Here is a 22,163-nt window from a genome sequence, read left to right as displayed (position 1 = left end):
TTCGATTTTCTTTTTTGCGCTCCATTTCTTCAAGCAACAACAACTACTGCACAAACACCCCAGTAAGCAACAAAATGCGCAGCTCCTTGTAAAATTTACGCATATGTTTAATTTAATTTTCAAAATTTAGCTGTCAACTATTATTATGGAAGAAACAAATTTTTCGTCTTCTTAACTGCTAACCTGAGCTAGTCCTCTGAAAATGTCAATGTCGAGACACCTGTAGAGTTTAGACAGACAGACCAGAGTCCTCCTCAGAGTCGGGTACCACATGCCATGCATGTCTGCCGGGGATATGTCATTGGTAGCGATGGATGTCGACCCACTCGCACTTCGGCTACTTGAACTGTCTTTTCTCACTCCTGAAAAACAATTTATTCTCATTTTCATTTTTGGTTTTTACTTCATTTTCAATTTGTGCTTTTTATTATCTGCCTTTTCTGTAACATATGGTTTCATCAGCTGCCCCTTCTGAACTACAAGTTTCTGTAACTATGGGAAAACCGAAATTCGGTGAATACCGATTCTTTTATCAGATAGCCAATTGAAAATATTCTTTTATCCGATTCCTTTATCCGATAGCTAGCAAAAAATAATTACGATTCATTTCCATAGACAGTTTCTCAGATGATTACTATTTATCTTTCTCTTCAAAAATGCAGATAGATCATTTTGAAAGATTTTACCCGGTAAGTTAGTTAATGGATCAGAAGCAAGGCTCTGGTTCAGCTGTTCATTCGGAGTTGAAGTGAGTTTCTGAGAAGAGGATGCTTCATCCACTGACTCTTCGGCAGCCGAGGATGATGTCTCTCCGCCGTCACTTGACACTTCTGAAATCAGTGACATTGATTAACTATTTGGACCTCCAACCCTTTCCCCCACACCTGCAATTTTGTTGTATTTTTAAATTTTTTTCACAAGGTTATTCATTACAATTGGCACTAGGTTAACTATTCATTCAGCCATCACCATATTCAGATATTCAAAGTACTCTTTACAACTACAAAATTGCTCACTTACTCTTTTTTCCTGGTTGTAATAATATCAAACGAGTTATGAAAAATAGCTAATTTTCCGACCAAGATTATCTTTAAGAAATTTAAATATAAGGAAGTTTTAAGTGAAGTAGAAATCAGTGTTTCTGATTTGAGATGTAATTTGAGGATCCCTTGGAACTTAAAACGATAAACCCTCAAGACTGAAAACTGAGCGACACCAATTTCCAACAAAAAATCCACACAACCAATTTAAGTCTTCAGTGCATTCAGCAACATCTAAAACTCACGCCATCAATTTCGTAAATCATTTAAAAGCACATAAACAATAAATGCATTATAGCAGAGAAACCACGCGGTCAAAACTTATCCAAAAAGCCTAAAAACGGCATTTTTGACATGTTTTTTCAAAAATTTGAATTATTCATCAAGCTCACTTAAAACGTTAGTGATTCTGCAAATCATTCTTAGAATCACAGAGACGTCTGAAAACGGACCAGAAGGTCTAATGACAACCTCTCAGGCTAGTGTCTCAATGATTGTAAATGCTATTTAATAAATTGCATTTACAATCGTTGAGTCATTAGCCTGAGAGACGTCTCTGTGATACTAAGAATGATTTCCAGAATCGCTCTTGACGCTTTTGCGAATATAGGCATGATTTTTCGAATCACTCTAAACATTTCTGTGATCGTGATGAATCACTGGCTCTTTTCCAGTTCCCCCCTTTAAAAATACCGAGTTTTATGTTTGTTTTACGTGTTATTACGGCTAAATGCATGATGTTACGCTGTAAAGTATGAGGAACAAATCTGTTCCCAGTTTTTCAATTTGCTCACCACGCCAAATTCATTGCATTATGACAATGTTTAATAAGCTTTTCAAAATTGAATTTGAAAGGGGGGAAGCTGGAAAAGAGCAGAATCACATAATTTTCTACTCGTAATGATCTCGATTCTCACCTGCTTTCTGTTCTGCCTGTTCTTTCGAGAGTGACTGTGCAATCTCTCTCATCATAATCAACTTCTCCGGATATGCCAGATCACCCGCGACCGGAGCATACCCAACAATGTCGCTCTTGATATACATCTGGGTTCTGTACACTAGTCGCTCTTGGATATCTTCTAACATCTGTTTGCATGTCTGTTCGAACACTGAGATTCTTGTTTTGAGAGATAACACCTTGTCACCCAGCATTTCTGAAGCAGTAGAAAAAAGAAAGAGATCAAAATCGTGGACATTTTTTCCTACTTGATCTCTCAAAAAACCAGCTTCATCAATAAATTAAATTTGTGATAAAGCGCGCCGATTAAGCAATTTATCAGTGAAAACCTACCAAAAAAGCTTTAAAAAATTAAAACAGGGTGTTGAGAGAGCTTGAAAACTCAGTTTGTTCAACCTAAAACCAGTTTTTGAAAATCCGTCCCTTAACCCATCGAGAGAACTCTATATCCTTGTCTGGTAATAAGTATCATTCCATTGCAGTCACACAAAAGATATTTTACCATCCATTAAAATCATTAGGAAAACGTCTCCCGATTTAATCAGAAAACATCTTCATTACAAAGTGGCTATCATCGTATCAGTCCTTGTTAACTTATTTCGAGCAACTCAATCATGCCGATAAAAAATCTTTTGATTTTCGAAAAAATAATAATTTTTCAATTGCCCCCGGCATCTACTTCCTCGTCTTAAAACGTTGCTCCTAATATCCGATAGGGGATGTAAAATTCATCCATTTAGCCCTCGGGAGGCGGATGAAACTGGGACCCCTTCAACCGTCACCGAAGTGTGATTCGAACCCAAGACCTTCCTGTTACACGCCGCGGGTCTCGACCACGACCGCTCTCACTAAAAAAAAAAACACAAACCTGACTTGAGAATGGAGCACAACTCAGACAGTGTCTCCAAGTGTGCTATGTGTACAATGAGTGGTCTGAGGGCGTCGTAGAGGTGGTTGCAGAGAGACATCAAGAAGTTAGAGAGTCTCTCTGATTCGGAGTTGGAGAAGAAGTGGTGGAACAGATCCCACTCGTCGACACACACCTGAAGTTGTATCGCTTGAGAAAACGCTTGAAGGTCAGACATTTTGGCTCTTTTGCACCCCCCTTCCGCTACCTTTAAGTATTGTTTTTACTGTTATTCTACGTTAGATATGGCAAAACGCATTAATTTACAATATAAGGTATGAAGAACAAATCTTTTCACAATTTTTAGTATGTTTGCTCACCATGCCATGTTCATCATTTGTTCATTCCATTACGATTATTGGAAATCAAAAGTGGGGGGAGTGGAAAAGAGTCGAAATTTTGTGTCAATCACATTATAGCTCCCAACAAACTATACTCCTCCCCCTTAACATCAAAACAAGGTAAGTGTGTAGATATAAATGTCTTGTTACTAGGCTGGGGGACTATAACGGTAAAGACCAGAAACTAATTCTGGTATATGTTGATCACCTCACAAGGGAAAACTATTGAAGCAATGGTCTAACTTTTCTTTTTTCAAGTTCACCAGCCAGAAGACTAGCCCAAAGGTTAATTTTTTAAGGTTAACTAAGATTTTGCTATCTTAAACAAGCTCACCGAGCAAAAAACAGCGCACATGCCATTTAGAAGTACAACCATGTGATTGCTGGGCTACATTATTACTATGCCATAATTTTTCAAATCAAAAAACGATAACCAAAAATAATTTCTCAATGAAAAATCCTTAAAAGAAAAGCATATAAAACAAGTAGCAGACAATGTCTTAAATAAAATAAATAAAAAAAGCTTTTCCATATTTTTTTCTCAAATTAGTGCTTATTTTTGTGCGTCGTCAGACGAAAACTTAATTACTAGGCATATTCGAAGGGCAAATCAGTCAAAAACTAAAAGAAAAAACCAAAAAACTTAAATGTTTTCTGAATTTTTTCTTTCTTTTTCAATTTTTTTGCTGAATTTTTTCTTTCTTTTTCAATTTTTTTGCTGAATTTTTCTTCGAAATAATTAAAACTTCCGAAGATGGCAAAAAATTGTTTTACTGGAGCTAAACTAAAGTTTCGTGATTCATCCTTCTAAAATAAGCTTGCTCGCTTGCACTTTTCCCTCGAACATAGACGAATCGAAATTTCAAACTGGTTTTTCTCAACACGGAAATAATTTTTAGAAATTTTTTTAAAGCCGCAGGATTATTTGTTATAAAAACATTTGGCTGAGAAACAAGATAAGCCGGTTCGCTCGCTTTACTCGCTCGGAAACAGACAAAAATCAAAATTTCAAGCCGGTTTTTCTCGACTCTTGAGAATTTTGCCAGAATAAGCACATCCTACCAAACAGCCGTAAACATGCCACCAAAAGTTAGAAAAAAGAATAGTCGTACTAATACACTACGCGCACTAAAGTTTGCTAATGTAAACAATACGAAAAAAACGACGGTTAATTCATTCGCACATTTTCGTCAAGTTCAATTTAAGTTCCGTTTCAAAATTTTATGGCAGTCATGTAGCGAGGTTCACGCGTACAAGAACTATTTATATCTTTAGCGGTCAGACCTACCCTACCGTTGACTTAATAACGCAAACTATAGCTAATTGATTTTATCTACTGATTAGCTCAAAAATCGTCTGAAGGGTTATTTCCCATTATAGCCCACCAGCCTAGTAACAAACCCCCTACTAAACAGTCATTTTACTCTTCTGGAGATTATAATTCTGCGAAGGAGACCCGTTTACTGTGATGACCCGTCTTAAGTAGCCAGAGAACACCGTACCTGTAGAATCATGAACGTTCCATTTCTGAAGAGTCCGCAGTGGTCGCTCTTGTGTCTGGTCAGCAGATCCCCCACCCCCTGGACAACACTGGCCCCCACCAGGGAGTGTCTGGCTGAGAAGTAGATACTCTCACAGTCCTCCAGAATCTGAACAAAAACAACGAGAAGACTAAATGATCATACAAAACAAATAATAAATCTTAACAAAAACATTCAAAACTCATTTTGAACAAATCAAGAACTGTTTAAAATATCTACATGAAATCATTTAAAAAAAATTGTGTTCATAAAAAACTAACTCTTTTCGAAATACCACCGCAAAAAAATCGTTTTCAGAAAATAAACCACATCCTGAACTAAACTTTGTGAACAAACGACCACTTTTTACATCATCATCATCATCGGGTGTCTTTGTCCTTCTGTTTTGGAGCTCAGAAGTGCTTTACATACACTTCTTTTCTGAAATCAATTAATTGTTGACCTTTACCTGTTGACACTCTATGTACTTGTTCTGCCTCTCTTCCAGTTGTTCAACCAACACTTTCATGGACGAAGATATGGCCCTGAACTTGCCATAGAGGAGGGAGAAACTGTTGTTTCCACCCAGTCCCCCACCCACACCCACGCCCACAGTCAACTGGGTGGGGAGGGATGAGGGAGACACATCTGGGCCGTCCCCTAAGAAACAGATTAAGCCATTCTATCCTGTATAGTTAAATAATCAGATGAAGATGTGTTCTCGTTAATTTTTTTTCACCGCTTGCTGAGTATTCAATAACTACTATTCGTTTTTTTTTTCAGAATCAATACACGTTTCTCATTTTGTTTCTCGATCAACTCGCCGACTCAAAAACATTCATTCAACTTAATCTGCTGCTCCTGGAAACCTTTGTACAACCACGTTAATTCTAAAAGCCAAAATTCTTGTTTTTTTCAGGCACGTAAAAAATTTTTTAGTAAAACTCAAGAATAATTACGTGAGTTTATCTCATTACCCTCGAGTTTTTACGAGTACGTTAATTTAAGATGAACTTTTCGTTTTTAATTTTTTTCAAGATACTTTTTGGCAAACTCCTGAATTCATTTTACCTGATATCATAGAGTGACCAGCTCCCTCCCCGCCCACACCACTCTGAGCTCCTCTACTATTAGATGCAGGTGGGGGGTTGAGAGATTGCAGCTGGGCGGCTGTGTTTAATGTAGACTGGAAGTAGTTCTTCATCATCACTAGTGCTTTGCTATGGGAATTCTTGTACAGCATCAGGTAGTTCGAACTCTCCTGCAATTAACACGCAAACCAGGTTAAAAATTGATAACTAAAATTGCTTTTAATGATACCAGAAAAATTATATTGCTCCAGACAATCATATTAAAAATTATTATAATTACACTTAAGAAATTTCTTCATGAAAAAGAATCTGCATTGACTACCAAAATGCCAACAAACACGTAAATCAGCTCTCTACATTGATAATTAACTTGCTTTTAAAAATTATATTTCTCTAGAAAATTATATTAACAATTATAATAATTAGTTTTCTTAAATTTCTTCTTCATGGAAAAAATCAGCATTTACTAGCAAAATTCTTTCCAGAGATTTTTAGATTTTGCAAGATTTTGTGTGAAAACTAGTATGTACTAAATCATATCTCAAACCCATGGATCATTTTCAAACACGAGATATTTTGGTCACTTAATGGATTCAAGAATCGGAGAGGTTTCATAAATGAGGTTGCTAGTTAACTATCTTAAGCCGATCTTCTTGCTTTTATTGATTTATCAGGAAAAATCGTTAACTTGTTTATCGGCGAAAAATGAAACCCAATCATCAATCAATAACAGCAAAAGAAAACTTTCTGAAAAGGGGCAAGTTTGCTGTGTGATTTGTAAAGAAAAGGCCTATTTTACTGAGTACTTCAATTCTTTCAATATTTTAACAATAGTATATTTTCGGGTCACTGTTTATTTTGATGTATACATTCGCAAGCTTTCAACTATAAGAGCGTCGAAAAAACACATGTTTCATTCCAACTGATCTTCCACCAATCGGCAAACGCAATAAACCTTCCTTAAAATCAACTCTTTCCAAAGCGATTTTTATTGCGAATAAATCATGTCTAAGGTTCTCATAGTTTTGGCAGCTATCTTGGTTTTTTCGATAGCAGTCTCGAGTCGATCCAGTGTCTATTACGACAACAATGACACGTCGGCAGTCGGACTCCAGAAGAGAAAGCATTTCTGCATTTCAATCTTCTGCAAACGAGGAGAAAAGGGCTATCAACAAGACGAACAAGATCAACAGCAACAAATAAGAAAACCAAATCAACAACAACAACAATTTGGACAAGAAGATCAAGATCAGCAACAAGAAGAAGAACAAAAGCAGCATCAGTTTCTTCAGATGAAACAGGATACAGATGATTTCAGATGGATTTTCAGGAAATCTTAAACTTGATTTCTAATTCATAATTAAACAAAATAACAATTTTCTGAGAAAAAAAAACAAAACTTGAGTGAAAATGATAGCAGACCAGTGTAATCATCAGCAAAACGTCATGACATTTACACAGAGGCGAAGCTGCGCTTCGCAAACACTAGTGAGAACACGTCAAAAAGCAGCTCTTTAAAGTGCGATAAGAAAAATTACAAATAAGCCTCGAACGAATTAGGAAAAAAAAATTGGCAAGGTCTGAGATTCAAACCAGCGACCTAGAGATAAAGAGTTTCAAACACTAACCACTCAGAACTTTGAAAATTTTTCTCTAACCTTGTACTGTGGATTTGTGCTCAGATAATCTATACACTCTTCGATTCTCTGCAACAAGTTGTTGAACCCTCCCGACTTCGGGGAAAATATGGGAGAGTTCAATTTCTGCATAATCTTGTCATACTCATTGAAGGAGTTCAGCTTCTCGGAAATCATCGATACTCCACTCATTAGTTGAGATTCATCTTCCAGCAGTTTCTCGCCTAAATTGTAGAAATTGATAATTTTCATTTAACAGCAATTAGAACTGTGAACAAATTCTGTTTTCGAAGTCAGAGCTCCTTTTCAGATCATTCTTTGAAATCACTGAATCCATTTTTAAGTAAAAACATGCAAACTCGGCTAACATTGATCATTCATTGAAAAGATTTCCAACACACATTTTGAACAGTGTCACCAAACATTACTATTAATGATACATTAATGACTATTTTTGAACACTTTCTCAACTTCGAATTTTGGGGAAAAACTTTATCACGTTATCTCCGTTGAAGCTCAAGAATCTTTCATGAATGCCAACTTCTTCAAAAAATTACCCCAGTAACTTTTTTATTCCGCTGAGAATTTTTGAAATTTTAAATTCATGTTCATATTTTTTAGCCTCTGACTTATGTAATTGGAGCGTAATTAAACTTTCAGAAAATCAGCCTGCAAAAAATTGAGCGTGATTAACATTTTTTTAAATACAAAAAAATTCAAGGAATAACCAGTTGCCGAGCAAGTATCACCGAAATTTCCCACCACATTCGTGGAAAAACTACTAAAAAATCTTTCTTTTTTCAAATTGGTGCGCTATTTGTGGGTCGCCGTGATGCGAGAACTATACTAACGCGTAAAATGTTTATTAATTAGGGATGATCGACAAGTTGTATTCGAAAAAGGAATGATTAAAACAAAGCCATTAGACAGTTGAAAAATTTTGGTAATTTGAGCGTAACTTTGAACTGAACTTTAAAATTCAAACCACGCAAAAACATTGAGCGTGAAAAAAATCAATGAACGCATGGAAACAGAAAAAATGACCTGTTTTTAGAATAAACTTCAACTTGCGAATTCCAAAAAAAATACATGGTCTTTAAGCTATTTAAATTTCAAGAACAATTTGTAATTGACCCCTTTGAGATCATTTGGTAATTTTTTTTATTTCGCTTGAAATGAGAAGTCAATCACGTTTTAGTGACCTTTACACGTTTGCTGTTTGATAATGGAGTTTACCTTCCTTTTAACAAATGAACTAAACTGAGCTTAAAAAGAAATCAGAAGTCAACCGCGAAAAGTCACATTTGAGAATGATCAAATTTTTTTAATTTCCTGCAAAAAATCATCACGACCTACATAAGAATCCTCACTTTTTTCGACTCTTGAAAATGACAAAAATTAATAATTCAAAAAAAAATATTTCCAATACTTTCTCTTTTTTTTGCAGAATCATTTTTGATTTCAAAAAAAAATTACTACCAAGGAAGCGCTAAATGAAGCTTCTAAAATTGTTTTTCTTTGAATAAAACTAAGTTTTTCACAGCTAAAAAAACTACAAACACCCGACGACAGATTTCGTCCACATTTTAAATGGCCGAAACAAAAAAAAACAGAAGAACCACGCCACCTAAAAATGACAAATCACTACGCTCTTATGCGCTATATATATGCGCTAAATTTTGGCGATATATTAGCATAAGTGGCAGGGCTGTAATTTGAACAGCTTATACAAAATTTGGCCATTCATTTGATGTATGCGTAATGCATGACATCTGTTCAAAATTGGCTGTTCTAATTTAAAAGAAAATTTTTTCAGCCACTCACATGATGTGTGAAGAGCGTTTGTTTGGTGTGACACTTGACTGTAGATACTCGTCAACTGTTGCATGTCATCTTGACTCTGATTCACTTCAGACAAGAGACAGTCGATTATTTTAAGATTGGAGAAACAGTCTTCTTTGATTTCAGAAAGCTAAAAACAATGAACCCAACATGAAAGAAATGAAAAGCAAAAGAACTTCAAAATGTACAATTGGTAATCTTCTTTTTTTGTTAAAATATTTATTTGGTGCAATATTTACTAGGCCAAAAAAATCCCAAATTTATTTTGTAACGCAGTTAAAGAGTCATTATACTGTGTTAGGAGCTCGGAAAATCAATTTTGTCGATCTAGAAGCAGACAAAATTTTCGAACCAATCAAGGAAATCCTAGATCCTTTGCTGTATATAATGGTTCCTTTCTCGACTGCCGTTTTGAACTTCTCAATTAATCCGACTACTGTTTTTTTGATGCCTAACCAAATCTTCGTTACTCCAAAGCACCACACAAGTACCTGAATCTCCTTTTCGTCTAAAATTGACTCTTGAACTCCTTTGAACCACTTCTCCAACGTCGGCAACGACTCCACCGGTTCCTTGAGATCAAACAACCCTTGCAGCTCCTCGGAATTCGAGCCGTCATCGCATCTGGACCCCTTATTCGACTCATTGGTACCATCAATTTCGAGGTGCTTGTCGTCGGCAGAATTCCGCAAGTGAGAGGGGTAGGGTCTCTCATATGACGAAGCAGCAAGGGCTGCTATGAGTTGTTTCTGTTCATCGTCGAGTAATGGAGTCAATCTCGAGTCCCAAGTGTCGACGCCCGGGTGTAACTTGACCGACATTTCAGAACTGAAATATTTTTCAAATGATGATTCTATCGATAAATGAAAGCACCATCATACCAACTGGCCAGATCTCAGTAACATCAAACCACTATGGATGCCCTTGATAATTTTTGTCATTTTTCTGTGCTAGCAAAGGTTGTATCAGCCGGACTTAATTCTGAAATTCGGTAAAAAAACGGAAAATTCCGGAATTTTCCGAACGGTTTTACTATCTCCGACAAAAGAACAAACTTTCAAACACTTGAATTATGGATTCAAAAGAAGCATGTTATCATGGAGCAAAACTATGCTTTCGGATCACCACAGAGTTACTCTGTTAAGTTTAACGGAAAGGACGTTGGCGCACAAAGCACAGTGAAGCACAGCTAGCCAAAGTAAAAATATGCATTGTGCAGTTACTCATCAGCACCATATACGAACTCAGGGATCCGGTTCCGGAATCCTGACTCCGGCAGTTGAAAGTTCCGGTTGCGGAATTCCGGCAAAAACATTTCTGGTTACATCTCTAACAGAGACCTTACCTACGTCCTAATTAAGCCATCATGTTTTGCAGAGAAAAAAATCAAGGCTACGTTTCAACTAAATTCGATATAATTTTTGTCCAACAGTTTTCAAAATCTCGTTGTAAAGCACAATTTTTTTAAAATCAAATTGGAGTCAAACAGTTAGTTTCAATTCATTTATTAAAGAATTTTCTGCAAAAGTGATCAAGTATATCATAACCAATCGGACTTTCCGCGCCTAAACTACTCAGAATTATGCCCATATTTGAAGGATCCGGTTGATTTTCAAACAGTATCGTAGCTTGCTTTACTTCTGTGATTTCACTTGACGTTGGAGCTTGCACAAAATAGTTCGCACACGATAGCATATCACAAAGACTCACCAATTTTCTGTTTCTTTTCCAGTTGAAATTAACCGAGCTCAAGTCTACGAGCGAATATTCGTAGTCTTTCTGCGCTCGAACGCATGTGTTGCTAACTGAAAGTGCATTTTCTAGAAACTTAATTGCTTCTCTTGCGCTTGGATGATCTTTTTTCATTGAGTCTAAGCAATTTAAAGCAGTTTTCGAGACAATTATTATCACTTTTTTCGACTCAGCTAGTTTTCGAATAGCGTCTAAGCGATTTGTGAAACAATATGCTTCAGGTATTACGAATGGTAAATTAGATGAAATTTGTTCAACTTCTTTTTTAAGTCGTTCAACCTCGGATTTTAGTCGAAGTTGACCCATACTTTCCATCATTTTTAGCTTTCTTTTCTCTTTTTCTGAATCTTCTCCTCTCAAACTTGGACTCAATTGTTCTTTCACATTTAGATCAATGCCCAGGCTTAGAATAAATCGAGAATATTCATCATGTCTTATTTCATGACTTGATGCAAATTCAGCTGTTGCAAGTTCCTTAGTAATTGCGAAATCATCATCTTTGCTTATTCGTTCCACGAAGTCGTAAATAAGTGCTACTCTCATAAACGTTTCTTCATTTTCTGATATTGCAGAATGGTTCCAGTTTAAATTTTTGTACCTTTTAGGGAGAAAATTGACATTTCTCAGAGCATAATCTTCAACCAATGGGGTTGTTTTATATTTCCCTTCGAACATATGGAGATCATTTTGTGCAAAGAGATTTTTGATATCAATTCTATTAGATAGAGCCACTATAAAATGAACCAATGAGAATTTTGGTAGTTGTTTTTTGATGTTATTATCTTCTTTCAGCCAATCAATTATGACCTTCAAAGGAGCCAAAAACTCTGTATCTTCGAAAGCTTTAGCAAGCTGCTGTTTTATTGAATCGCTAAGATGAAAATTCCGAACTAAAGACTCAACAGGAATTTTAATTTCGTTAATACTAGTCAACGACTTCGCTGTTTCAAAATTTTGAAGACTTGGCAATTTTTTCTCGGTTTCCGATACTGGCGATTCCGCTGGAACTTGATTTTTATCTGAGATTTCAACCGGTTTCGAATCATTTTCCATTTTAAGTTCAACTTCTGATTCTTTATTTCGAACTTCAGTTTGTGAAGTATCGCCGTTATTTCCAACACTCGATTCTGAATCATTTTCTCCCGACCAATCAGAAGCCTCGTCATTCGATGACGTCATTGAATCGTTCTCTCCTTCTTTCGAGTCTGAATTAGACAGTCGCGTATTAAGTTCATCTTCGTCTTCACTTAAAACATCAGGTGACATTCTTGCAACTCTCCTTCTTCGTCGTGTTCGTTTTTTGAACTTTTTCGACCCGCCTTCATTTAGAGTTGAACTTAATTTAACCATACCTAACAAGGCGTTTTTATCTCCACTTTTATCGTTACTTTTACTTGCAATTCCGGCTTTTGCCGTCACTGAACTAAAGAAATAATCTAACCGCAGAATCATAAGTTGAACTATCTTGGAAAAGTAACAAAGCACAAACCCGAGAACAATTTCAAGCTTTCCAGATTTCAACTTTTTTAGGTAACCTACGGTAACAATACAAATTATTACAGAGTTGAAAATAATTGTGTCGTTTAGAAAGTAGGGGGTATATTGAAAAGCGCTCCACATAAATTTACTAATTTCAGAAAACTCGCTCAAAGTATTTTCAAAGCATCTACAAACTTCAACATCAGTCGGCATTTCCGCCTCTTTCTTGAACGCGATTAATCCCAAAACGTAAATCAACGAGGAGCAAAACTTTTTACAGTGGAGCTCAAGATAATCTCGCGGCTGCATTGCTGTCGCTACACTAATAGCTGAGGATTCTTTATACAACCTCACATTTTTCGCCAAAATTCTATCCAAGTTTATTTTGGCTTTTGAACACTCACTATGAACGTGTAGAGCTCTGAAGTACCAATAGATTGAATCGATTCTGAAGTTTTTTGAGGACATCAAAGTTCCCAATTGGCACAAAGATTGCGAAGATTTAGGATTCACAGCCATAGCTTGCATGTAGCACCTTTTGGCAAAGGATTCGTAAGTAACCGAATCGTCTATTTCCAGAAGATATCGAGCCACGTCTCCTTGAAGTACTAGTATTTTTTCCAGTATTTCGCAGTTTTTAGTCTCTTTCATGGGCTCCTCTTCATCGATATCCTCTTTCGGTTTCGTCCAATCTATGCAGAGATAGGGGTTCTCCGATGACTAAAACCGAGAAAAATAGTCTAGCCCAAAAAAAAATTAAACATAAGTATTGACAAAGTTAAATTGCAGCTACGTACTACTTTTTTCAACGCAGAATGAGTAAAACAGTCAAGATGAAAATAGAAGCGTCAATGAAAACGTATCTTTTATGGTTTGAAAGCCTTAAAGACAGACATTATCTAACTTTTCCCACAACGAAAAAATATAAGCTTAAATCATATTTGTGTACTGCCTGCGATCTAAATGGAGCCATGAGTTTTGCTATTTAACTTCAAAAACGAAACTGATTAAAAAACGGAGTTAAAAAGTGGATTCAAAATTTAATACTAACAGCTATTGCTGTTAATATTATCATTTGAACCCACTTTGCAAATCCGTTTTCCCATCAATTTTGTTTTTGAGCTGAAGAGCAAAATTCCAGCCCTACTTCGATGGCAGGCAATCCACGCTTAGCAAGAATAGCTGGTTGCTGCGCGAAAAACTGAAAAAAAAATCTTAAAACTTCGTCAAATAAAAAACAACGAAACATGTTTAAAGAAAATTCACCCAAAATGAAACCTATTCCAGGGCCAAATCACAACTGAAGATGTCGTAAAACAGGTAACAAGATGAACTGTATTAAAACCCCGCCAAACACATCAAACTGAAAACAATACAAATTTACAGAATCACAGATCCCCCTTATTCAGAGGGTTACTAAATGAAAAGGAAATTTTACTGCAGTTCAGTGGCGATAGTGTCGATTAATTAAATAACAGAGTAATTACACACAAGCACAAAGCGGTAGCTAAAACAGCAATTAAGCTGTAAACGCAATCATTGTAAATTGCGAAACACTGTTGATCCAATCAGAGCAGTGCACGTTGAAATGAATACATTATGGAGTGAATATAGCACGTAAACGGTCAACTAACGAAAATAGCACAGAACACGCAAAAGCACATAGAAATGAATACATTATGCAGTCAAAATGACATGTTCAAGCACATACATTGAAAGTTTCACATAAACACTAATAAATAGCCTTGTTGTGGATGAACTTCATCAGCATTTCAGAAGCGTAACCAGACGATTTCGTAAGGCAATCAGCGACCTGAATATTCGTCGAAATCCACTCGAGTTTGCTGATTTCTCCCGTTTCTATCATTGAACGAAAAGACGTTATTTCTATCTGAAGTCGCTTGTCTTGGGGAATTTTGGTCGAATATACGGACTCCACAAGAGAACGGTTATCGGTAAAGCAATACACAGGTACTGAAATAGACAATAACTCTTCCACCAATTTACAACAAAGAAAACCAGCTTCTGCAGCATTCATGGCAGCAATAGTTTCTGCGCAAAGGGTGCTACGTACTACCCTTCTTAGTTTGTGCGATTTCCAGGATAAAAGTGCCCTTGTGCCGTTGGACCCTTGCAAAAATACGAGATACCCAGCCTGAGTTCCGGTGCCATTTATGTTATTGAAGCTAGCATCACTATAAACCAGAATTTTGCACTGTTCTAGATTCCCAAGAGCTAGAAAAGTCAGGTTACACTTGTCTGAGGTAGCTTGAACTCGCCGTAAAAGCTTATTTCCAGCTACAAAATCGTTCGGTGACCATTCACTTGAAGTGGACAGAATTCTATTCACATCGAAACACAAATCTGGTCTAGTCTGCATGGCTAACCATTGTAATTTCCCCAAAAGAGCCCGTAATGGTCTCTTACGTCGTTTGCTCATAAATTCGTCTTTATGTGGAACATCAACGGGTTCAATCTCCAAGGCATATTGTTGCTGGTCGATCTTGATACCGTATGTGACGTCTGAAACGTCGAATCCTAGGTACTTGAAGGGAGCTTTTTCGGACTTTCTCACATCGAAATCCGACGAAATCTTTCTGATAACGGCATTTTCGAAATTCTGGGTGCCTGACCACCAGAAATCATCCACGTGCGTCGCTATTAAACCCAGCAAAACTCCGTTTTCTTTGTAAATGAACAATGACGGGTCGAAAGCGGAAACTTGACAGCCTGTACTCAAAATGACACTTTTAACTCTCTCGTACCAGTGTCTAGCAGCGTCTACGAGCCCGTAAACGCATTTTTTGAGCCTCCACAAAACAGTGGGTGGTTCATCTGCTTCAACAGGCGGTTTTAGATGCACTTCCCGCTTTAGATCTTCGCCTTGTAAAAACGCCGTTTTTATGTCAATCGAATGAGAAATCCAACCCTTGCAGCTGGATATAGCGAGTAAAATTCTGAACGCGTCCTTCGATTACGTGGGTGAGTCCTTTATCACATTGTAATACTCGGGGTCCTCAAAGCCTTTAACAACCAACCTGGCTTTCTTTCGGCCATCTTTGTCAGTCAAAACCCATCGCGTGTTTAGGTATAGCTGCCCTGCGTCTTCGACTTTCTCAAAAACGTTGTTAGAAGCCCAACTTTTGAATTCTTCTTTCTTCTGCTCGTGAAACTCGTCGCTCACAGCCATGAACACTTCAGCAGCATTCTCCTCAGTTACTGGACCTATCGGGATCACAGATTCACTAGTCATAACGTCAAAATCTTGCAGTTTAGTCACATCTACACAGTCAGTTTTGCCTCTGATGCACTCTGGTTGGTCATAGGTTACATTCCACCAGTCTTTGTTTTTCCCGCGCGCTTTCCCTCCGCGAGAAGTCACCGTGGCAACGATATTTTCACCGTCAAAACCTGGTTCATTTGAAATAAACCTCACTTTCTCTCCGATTTTCACCTTGTGGGGTCTAAAACTGGTAGTGGCGACGTCAGAATCGTCTGTTTTGGACTTCAAATCCTTCTGTATCACCTGGTTATCATCGGAATCATCAAAATTGATGTTCTCTAACCTCTCTAAACTTTGTTCATCGTCTGTCAAACCGGACTTTGACAACGGGATTGACAACTTTGACGCTGATCAACGGGATTAACGCAAATTTGGCCCTGATAAGCTGGGATTTCGTCAGTTTTTGGCAAAAGTTGCATTCCGCTTTCTTGACTTGTCCAATTTTCCAGAGAAGTGGCGCTTCGTAGCTTCGATTTATGAACTCGTCTCAAAGATCCGCCATGACGAACAAAGATTACTGATCTATCTATTCCAGTTACAGTTCCGGGACCTCTCCAGCGGTTCTCATTGTCCATTTTATAGTAAACGGACTGACCATACTCAAAATTGACATCCTTATCAGCATATATCTTCGATTTAAGAGCTTTCTTCACGCGATTACTTGATTCAGACTCTAGAAACGCTCTCCGAGATGTGTTCAGAAGTCGAATATGCTGCGAAATTACTTCACTTGTTGTCGTATTCTCCAGTGCTGGTTCCTTGTGCCCAAACACATTTGGCAATCTTGCATTAGACCCAAAAAGGAGTTGATAAGGAGAAAACCCATCTTTGTTGTACAGAGAATTCTTTGCAAAAACTGCATATTTCAACACCATATCATCAGTTGCGTTAACTTGGTCATCAGCACGCATTTTTAGGAACATTTCTGTTATGACGGCATTATGCCTCTCAACAACGCCGTTCGACCAGGGCGATCTAGCTGCTGTAGTTTTGATGGTGAAATCGTAATTTTCGCCCATAGATTTCATGATCTCATTCTCGAACTCTCCTCCATTGTCGAATAGTACATTTTTCGGAAATCCGAAAGCCAATCCCCAGTTGATAGCAAACTGCTCCACAATTGTCTCTGCTCGTTTATTTTTGATGAAAATAGCTACAGAGAACCTGGTAAAAAGGTCAATAATATGTAAATACCAGACCCCTTTCCCAAGTTCTACCATTTCGTGTAAATCCATTGCAATTGTCTCATTCCAGCTGACAGACAAAGGGAGGCAAGTTACCGGTTTCGGACTCGACCTTCCAAATTGACGGCAAATTTCGCATTTCTCTATAATTTTCCCGATTGTTTCGATGGAAGCAGATACTTTGTTTCCTGCGTTTCGCACCAGCGACGATAATTTGTCGGCGGAACAGTGACCGAATTGACGGTGTAACTTTGATATTTCAGCTTCACTCAGCGATTTACTCTCAGAGAAGAATACATAGTCATTTTTCTCGTGTTTCAATATGTCTAGCAGCATATGTCCACTCGAAGCTCTCGTAACAGCAATTTCATAACCCGTTGGAAGCAAAACTTTGTTTCTTGCAAAATCAATGATGAATTTTGCTTTCGACATGGACTTTTCGCTCAGTAAAAGAGGTAAATTGCCGGGTATGACGGAGACGTCAAGAAAACACGAAATGTCTCCGATAACAACAGGCAAGGAAACAATACAAAACTTTTGACTTTTCTCCTCCAAAAACAACAGAACGTCGGACGTTTTTCGTGGTTATCAACGATTTCTGACTGTCACAAAGCTTGGAAATGTAATTCTCAAGCCATACTTCTCCTGCCACTGTCGATGTGCATCCTGAGTCCAAAATTGCTTTGCCAAAAGCTTCGTGTACTATTTTCCCTTCTAGCATCACAAAATTGAGGAAAACCTCGGAATTTTCTTTACTCTCGTTCGTCAGCAACGTCTGATTTTCTTTGTTCTCGTTGTTTGGACAATAACGCACCCAGTGATATCTTGATCCGCAAATTGCGCATGTGGAAATTCTTCCTTCTCGATTCATAGGATTCGTACCAGACGCCCGTTGGCCTCGTCCCCTGAAATTCTGTCCTCGTTGAGGATAACGGCCTCTGAAAAACGGTTTTCCACCTCTGCCTCGTCCACCAGAACCTGGCCACAGCGCAGAGGTTTCGTCTACTAGATATGTCGGCTCTTCTTTCACAGTTGGCGCATTGCCATTCAGTTCACGCTCCGTGCTGATATGTGAAGAAAAAATCCTTTTCAGACTTTTCTTCATGGCTAAAAGCGTCATCTCAGGCGTGGCAGATAAAACTAGCTTTTTATGCATGTCGTCAAGCGATGCACATGCTAAAAGCTTACATGCTAAAATACCGTCCGGAACTTTCAAAGTGTGTTTGCTCAGCCTGGAATGCGCTTGGTCAAACTCGGTAATATACTCAATGATAGGTCTGTTTCCTCGAGTTATACGCTCAAATTTTTCATAGTCCGCGAATAGTTCGTCGGCTGATTCTTTCCCGAACGCCTGTTTTAGAGATTCTAGCAAAATTGTGAGCCCATCATTTGATTTTAAGTCGTCAATTGTGACGTTTGACGCTGTAATTTTCTTTGCTCCAGTCAGTGTTAAACGTACTGCAGGTCCTCTTTTTGACAAATCTAGGTCAGTGACCACGTTCCATACATCGATATCTGCTTTCCACTCTTCAAAACTCATATTCGATCTCCATATTGGCGGGGTTTTGAAGTTGATGCTTCCTCCTACTGCAACTGAATCTGCTTCTGTGTTCTCTGTATTCTCTCTAGCGGACATCTTGAGACCCTGCTACCATGAAGATGTCGTAAAACAGGTAACAAGATAAACTGTATTAAAACCCCGCCAAACACATCAAACTGAAAACAATACAAATTTACAGAATCACAACAAATATTAGAGCTTCAATATGACACCGCACCTAGTCTTTCGAGTTTACCGGAAGGTACCTAAACTTCCGCGGAGAAAACCAACCCTATTCCATAGTTTCCCTTCGCGAAACGGTTAGCAAAATGGCGATCAGCAAATTTCCGCAAATAACATCACAGTCTTCCAAATTTTGGGAGCACAGAAAGCATACCAAAACCGGTGATTAATTTCTGAGCGCCGAACTTTGACTGGGCTGTTCCGTCTATTAATTCTTATTCTCCATTTACGTGCCGGAAACAGTCGAAACGCTGACTCCTAAACGAACCATTAGTGTAACTCAAAAATGCACGCACTCTAGCAAATACCTGGTGTTGTACATTCGGATGAGACCGCCTAAATTGGAGTGGATCGCAAGCCTTAAAGAACAATCTCCCATTTGCGCAAACAAACATATCGTGGCCCTCGCAGTAAACCATACACACAAAACGCCAGCCAAATTTCACTCTGCCACTTGTTCCCAGAGAAACAACCTTCGAATAACCGAAATTATTACAAATCAAACTCACAAACGAAATCATAACCTATCTCTCCATACTCCTACCTGTAAGAAAGCCACCTGTAATCAACCCCTATTAGCAAAAAAATGTTCAAAGAAACCCGAACTAGTACAACCAGTGTGCGAGTACGAAAAGCTAATAGCAGTTTTTCAAGAAACCTGCCTCATTGAGAAAAACTCAATCCCTATTAAAGCCCAAATTATACTCGAAGACAGTAGAAAATGTCTTTTAGGAGCTGAAAATGCTGCCAGACTTCACATCTTAAAATGACAAATGACAATAATCAGACCAGCTTACCGTTCGCTAACTTGGCAACCTCATTCAATTAGGATCAGACAATCTACTAATTTTAAAACAGAGGCGAAGCCAAGCTTCGCAATACTAACGATACAACGAAAAATGGCACGGCAGCTAGCCTAAAAAAAAGCGACGCAAGCTGCATCGAAAAAAAATATTCAAAAAAATTAACTTGAAAAATTGAAAGTCTGGAATGCAGGTAAAATTGAGGAAAAATACAACTGCCAGTGTTAAATAAGCATTATGAATGAAAAAAGTTCATTAAGCGGATACTGAAAAAACAAAATTTGGGAAGACGACTATTGAGCCGATAAAACATCAAAATTGAGCTATAAAACGTTTTGAGCCAAAAAAATCCTAAGTCCCCCACCTACCCTTCCATACGCACAAAGGCAATTTACAAAATTTGTTGATTCATACAGCGAATTAACAGGTAACCAAACAGATATGCATCCGCTGAAGCCATTTAAGCCGAAAAAAAACTTAAAGTGAAAAAAAAATTGAAAAAAAAGAGAACAAAAACAAGAGTTGATTAACAACCGACAATAAAATTTCGAATGGAATTGCCATTTTAAAGGCAGACATGCTCAGAAAAAATATTTTGGCAGGCATTCTTTTCTGTTGCTATCAATTGACTTTGGCTGTGGCTAACAGCCGAGCTGAGCCACCTGATTTTGTTAAACTAGTTGTTATCTAGAAAAAAAAACTATATTCCAGTTTGATAACGCTTGCTAATCGCAAGCATAATAAACGTTCTTTATCGCAAAAAAAAAAACTGAAAAAATAGGGAGCAAACTTTCCAATTCATCTTAAACGTTGACACACCATCAAAACTTTGGGAAGTAAAAAGCGGCCCGATATCACATCACAGCAGGGCTCCGCCGACGTGATGAATACAACGATTGAAAAAAAAGAGAAGACAGGAAAAGATACCTTCCGGACATTTAGCCTCCATGCCTCGTTTCGCTTGTTAAGCGGGTCGTTTCTTGAAAGGAACACTTCTCTGCGGCCCGATCTTTTTCATTCTGTTTCGGTGGAAGTATTTACGCAGAGATAAGAAAACATAGACAAGTTTTATATTCAATATACGCAACTAAAGACCGATAAACACAACAAAGTACAGGAGAAAATACTGTAGCAAACTTGTAAGGATCAACTGGAAATCCTCTCGCGGGAAGCAGAGGCCGCCGTTAGAGCAGCTAAACTATCAATAGCTTTGAGCTCCGATAACTTCAGTGCGGTTAACAAAGATCTGGTGCCAAGAGCCAGAAATTTCTAATTCATAATTTTGAATGGTATTCAATGTCAAACAAAAATCCCAAAAAAGAGACGCATCAAGGACGTCCAGTTGCCGAAACCAAAAAAAGGCGTTAAATCAACGGACTCGCACCATCCCGTGTCACTATTTAGGCACTGTGATAGTTATTTTTAATCCACTTTATTCTTACAAAAAGCCTCTCAAAATCTGCACCTTAGCATGAGTTTCGTCCTCTCCACTCTAGTGGCTTGTCTTTGTCAACCCTCGAAACTTACATCGATGAGTTTTTGTCATCAACGGCGACTACAGGACTTGCCCCTATTAATTTGCCTTATGCATTCAACATGGTTTGTCATCGTTAGTTACTAGATCCTCATGGCACTAGCGTACTGGATGGTTTAACTTGATGGCTAGCTCTAGTGCTAGTAGTAGTAGTATAGACCTTAGGACAACTGTCCAAGGGTTTTCACCCCTCAGTTTTCATCTGGCACAAAAATGAGTTTTTCAGGGTATTGAAGATTCCACAAAGTCATAGCACTCGCTATGTGCATGAGTTAACCTCGTTGAATTTTTCTCGTAAAAAAGTTTGATACAGCTTAGTGATTGCAATTTTGTCGATTACCCTATCTGTTTTTACAATCCTCTGTACGATGTTAAGTAGTTTGGGCGATCGGATCCACAAATTTTCGTCGCATTTTCTTAAGCGGGATCGGGACATGTAGAAATGTTTGTAATCGTACTAAACGTCCACGATTAGATATTGCATGTATATTATCGATGCGTAGTTTCCTTGCAGCACAGAAATATAGTACAAGACATCATGCAGTTCCATGCACATGGATAGCGGCAGGATTTTCGTACTAAATAGTCTCTCTTTGTAGTCAGTGCAGCTGCTGCATATCCATGAAGTCGCTTTTTTCTGAACTTTTTCGATCTTTTTAATATCGATTTGTGAGGGGTACCATACCTGCGCGGCATATGTTAGTACAGGGACACCATATCCTATGCAAGCGTTGAGTTTAGTTTCCATGGTTGCTTTTTAGACGTGTTTCTCATCAAGACGTACAGAGATCTCTAACCCTTGAGAGTTCGCCTGCTGCAGTTTTCGCTCCATGGTACGTTGCAAGACACGTTACAGGACTCACAGATCCTTTTGATCATTTACACTTTTTATCTGACTGTTTTTATCGCCGGCCTCTGTCGTTTGCTTCATGCAAAGGACATTGGTTTTGCTCAAATTCAGTTGCATTTTATTTTTGCTGCCACAAGTTCCAATGTCTGAGACTAGCAA

The 22,163-nt window shown here is 38.0% G+C and overlaps 1 protein-coding gene across 3 annotated transcripts in view; it reads right to left on the bottom strand.

Annotated features, from left to right (window-relative positions):
• LOC134853083 (conserved oligomeric Golgi complex subunit 3-like) overlaps positions 1-22,163 on the bottom strand; it is a 115,887-nt gene that overhangs the window by 1,845 nt on the left and 91,879 nt on the right. For 2 of the 3 annotated variants that reach the window (XR_010164316.1, XM_063869019.1), the window contains exons 2-11: positions 9,828-10,166; positions 9,319-9,466; positions 7,516-7,718; positions 5,838-6,027; positions 5,236-5,426; positions 4,749-4,895; positions 2,867-3,041; positions 1,958-2,194; positions 687-830; positions 184-362 (exon numbers count right to left, since the gene is read on the bottom strand). Coding sequence is in view for 2 of the 3 variants with exons in the window: in XM_063869019.1 (XP_063725089.1) it covers positions 184-362; positions 687-830; positions 1,958-2,194; positions 2,867-3,041; positions 4,749-4,895; positions 5,236-5,426; positions 5,838-6,027; positions 7,516-7,718; positions 9,319-9,466; positions 9,828-10,157 (1,944 nt within the window). In the remaining variant the exon portion in view is untranslated. Of the gene's footprint in view, positions 1-183; positions 363-686; positions 831-1,957; positions 2,195-2,866; positions 3,042-4,748; positions 4,896-5,235; positions 5,427-5,837; positions 6,028-7,515; positions 7,719-9,318; positions 9,467-9,827; positions 10,167-10,387; positions 13,288-22,163 lie in introns of those variants that run through there. The other variant, XM_063869017.1, reaches the window with a different exon arrangement.

This window comes from Symsagittifera roscoffensis, chromosome 8 (genome assembly GCF_963678635.1).
Source record: "Symsagittifera roscoffensis chromosome 8, txSymRosc1.1, whole genome shotgun sequence".
NCBI classification, from domain to species: Eukaryota; Metazoa; Xenacoelomorpha; order Acoela; family Convolutidae; genus Symsagittifera; species Symsagittifera roscoffensis.
The sequence above is the reverse complement of the archived record's forward strand: the minus strand, read 5'-3'. Positions and strand labels throughout refer to the sequence as shown.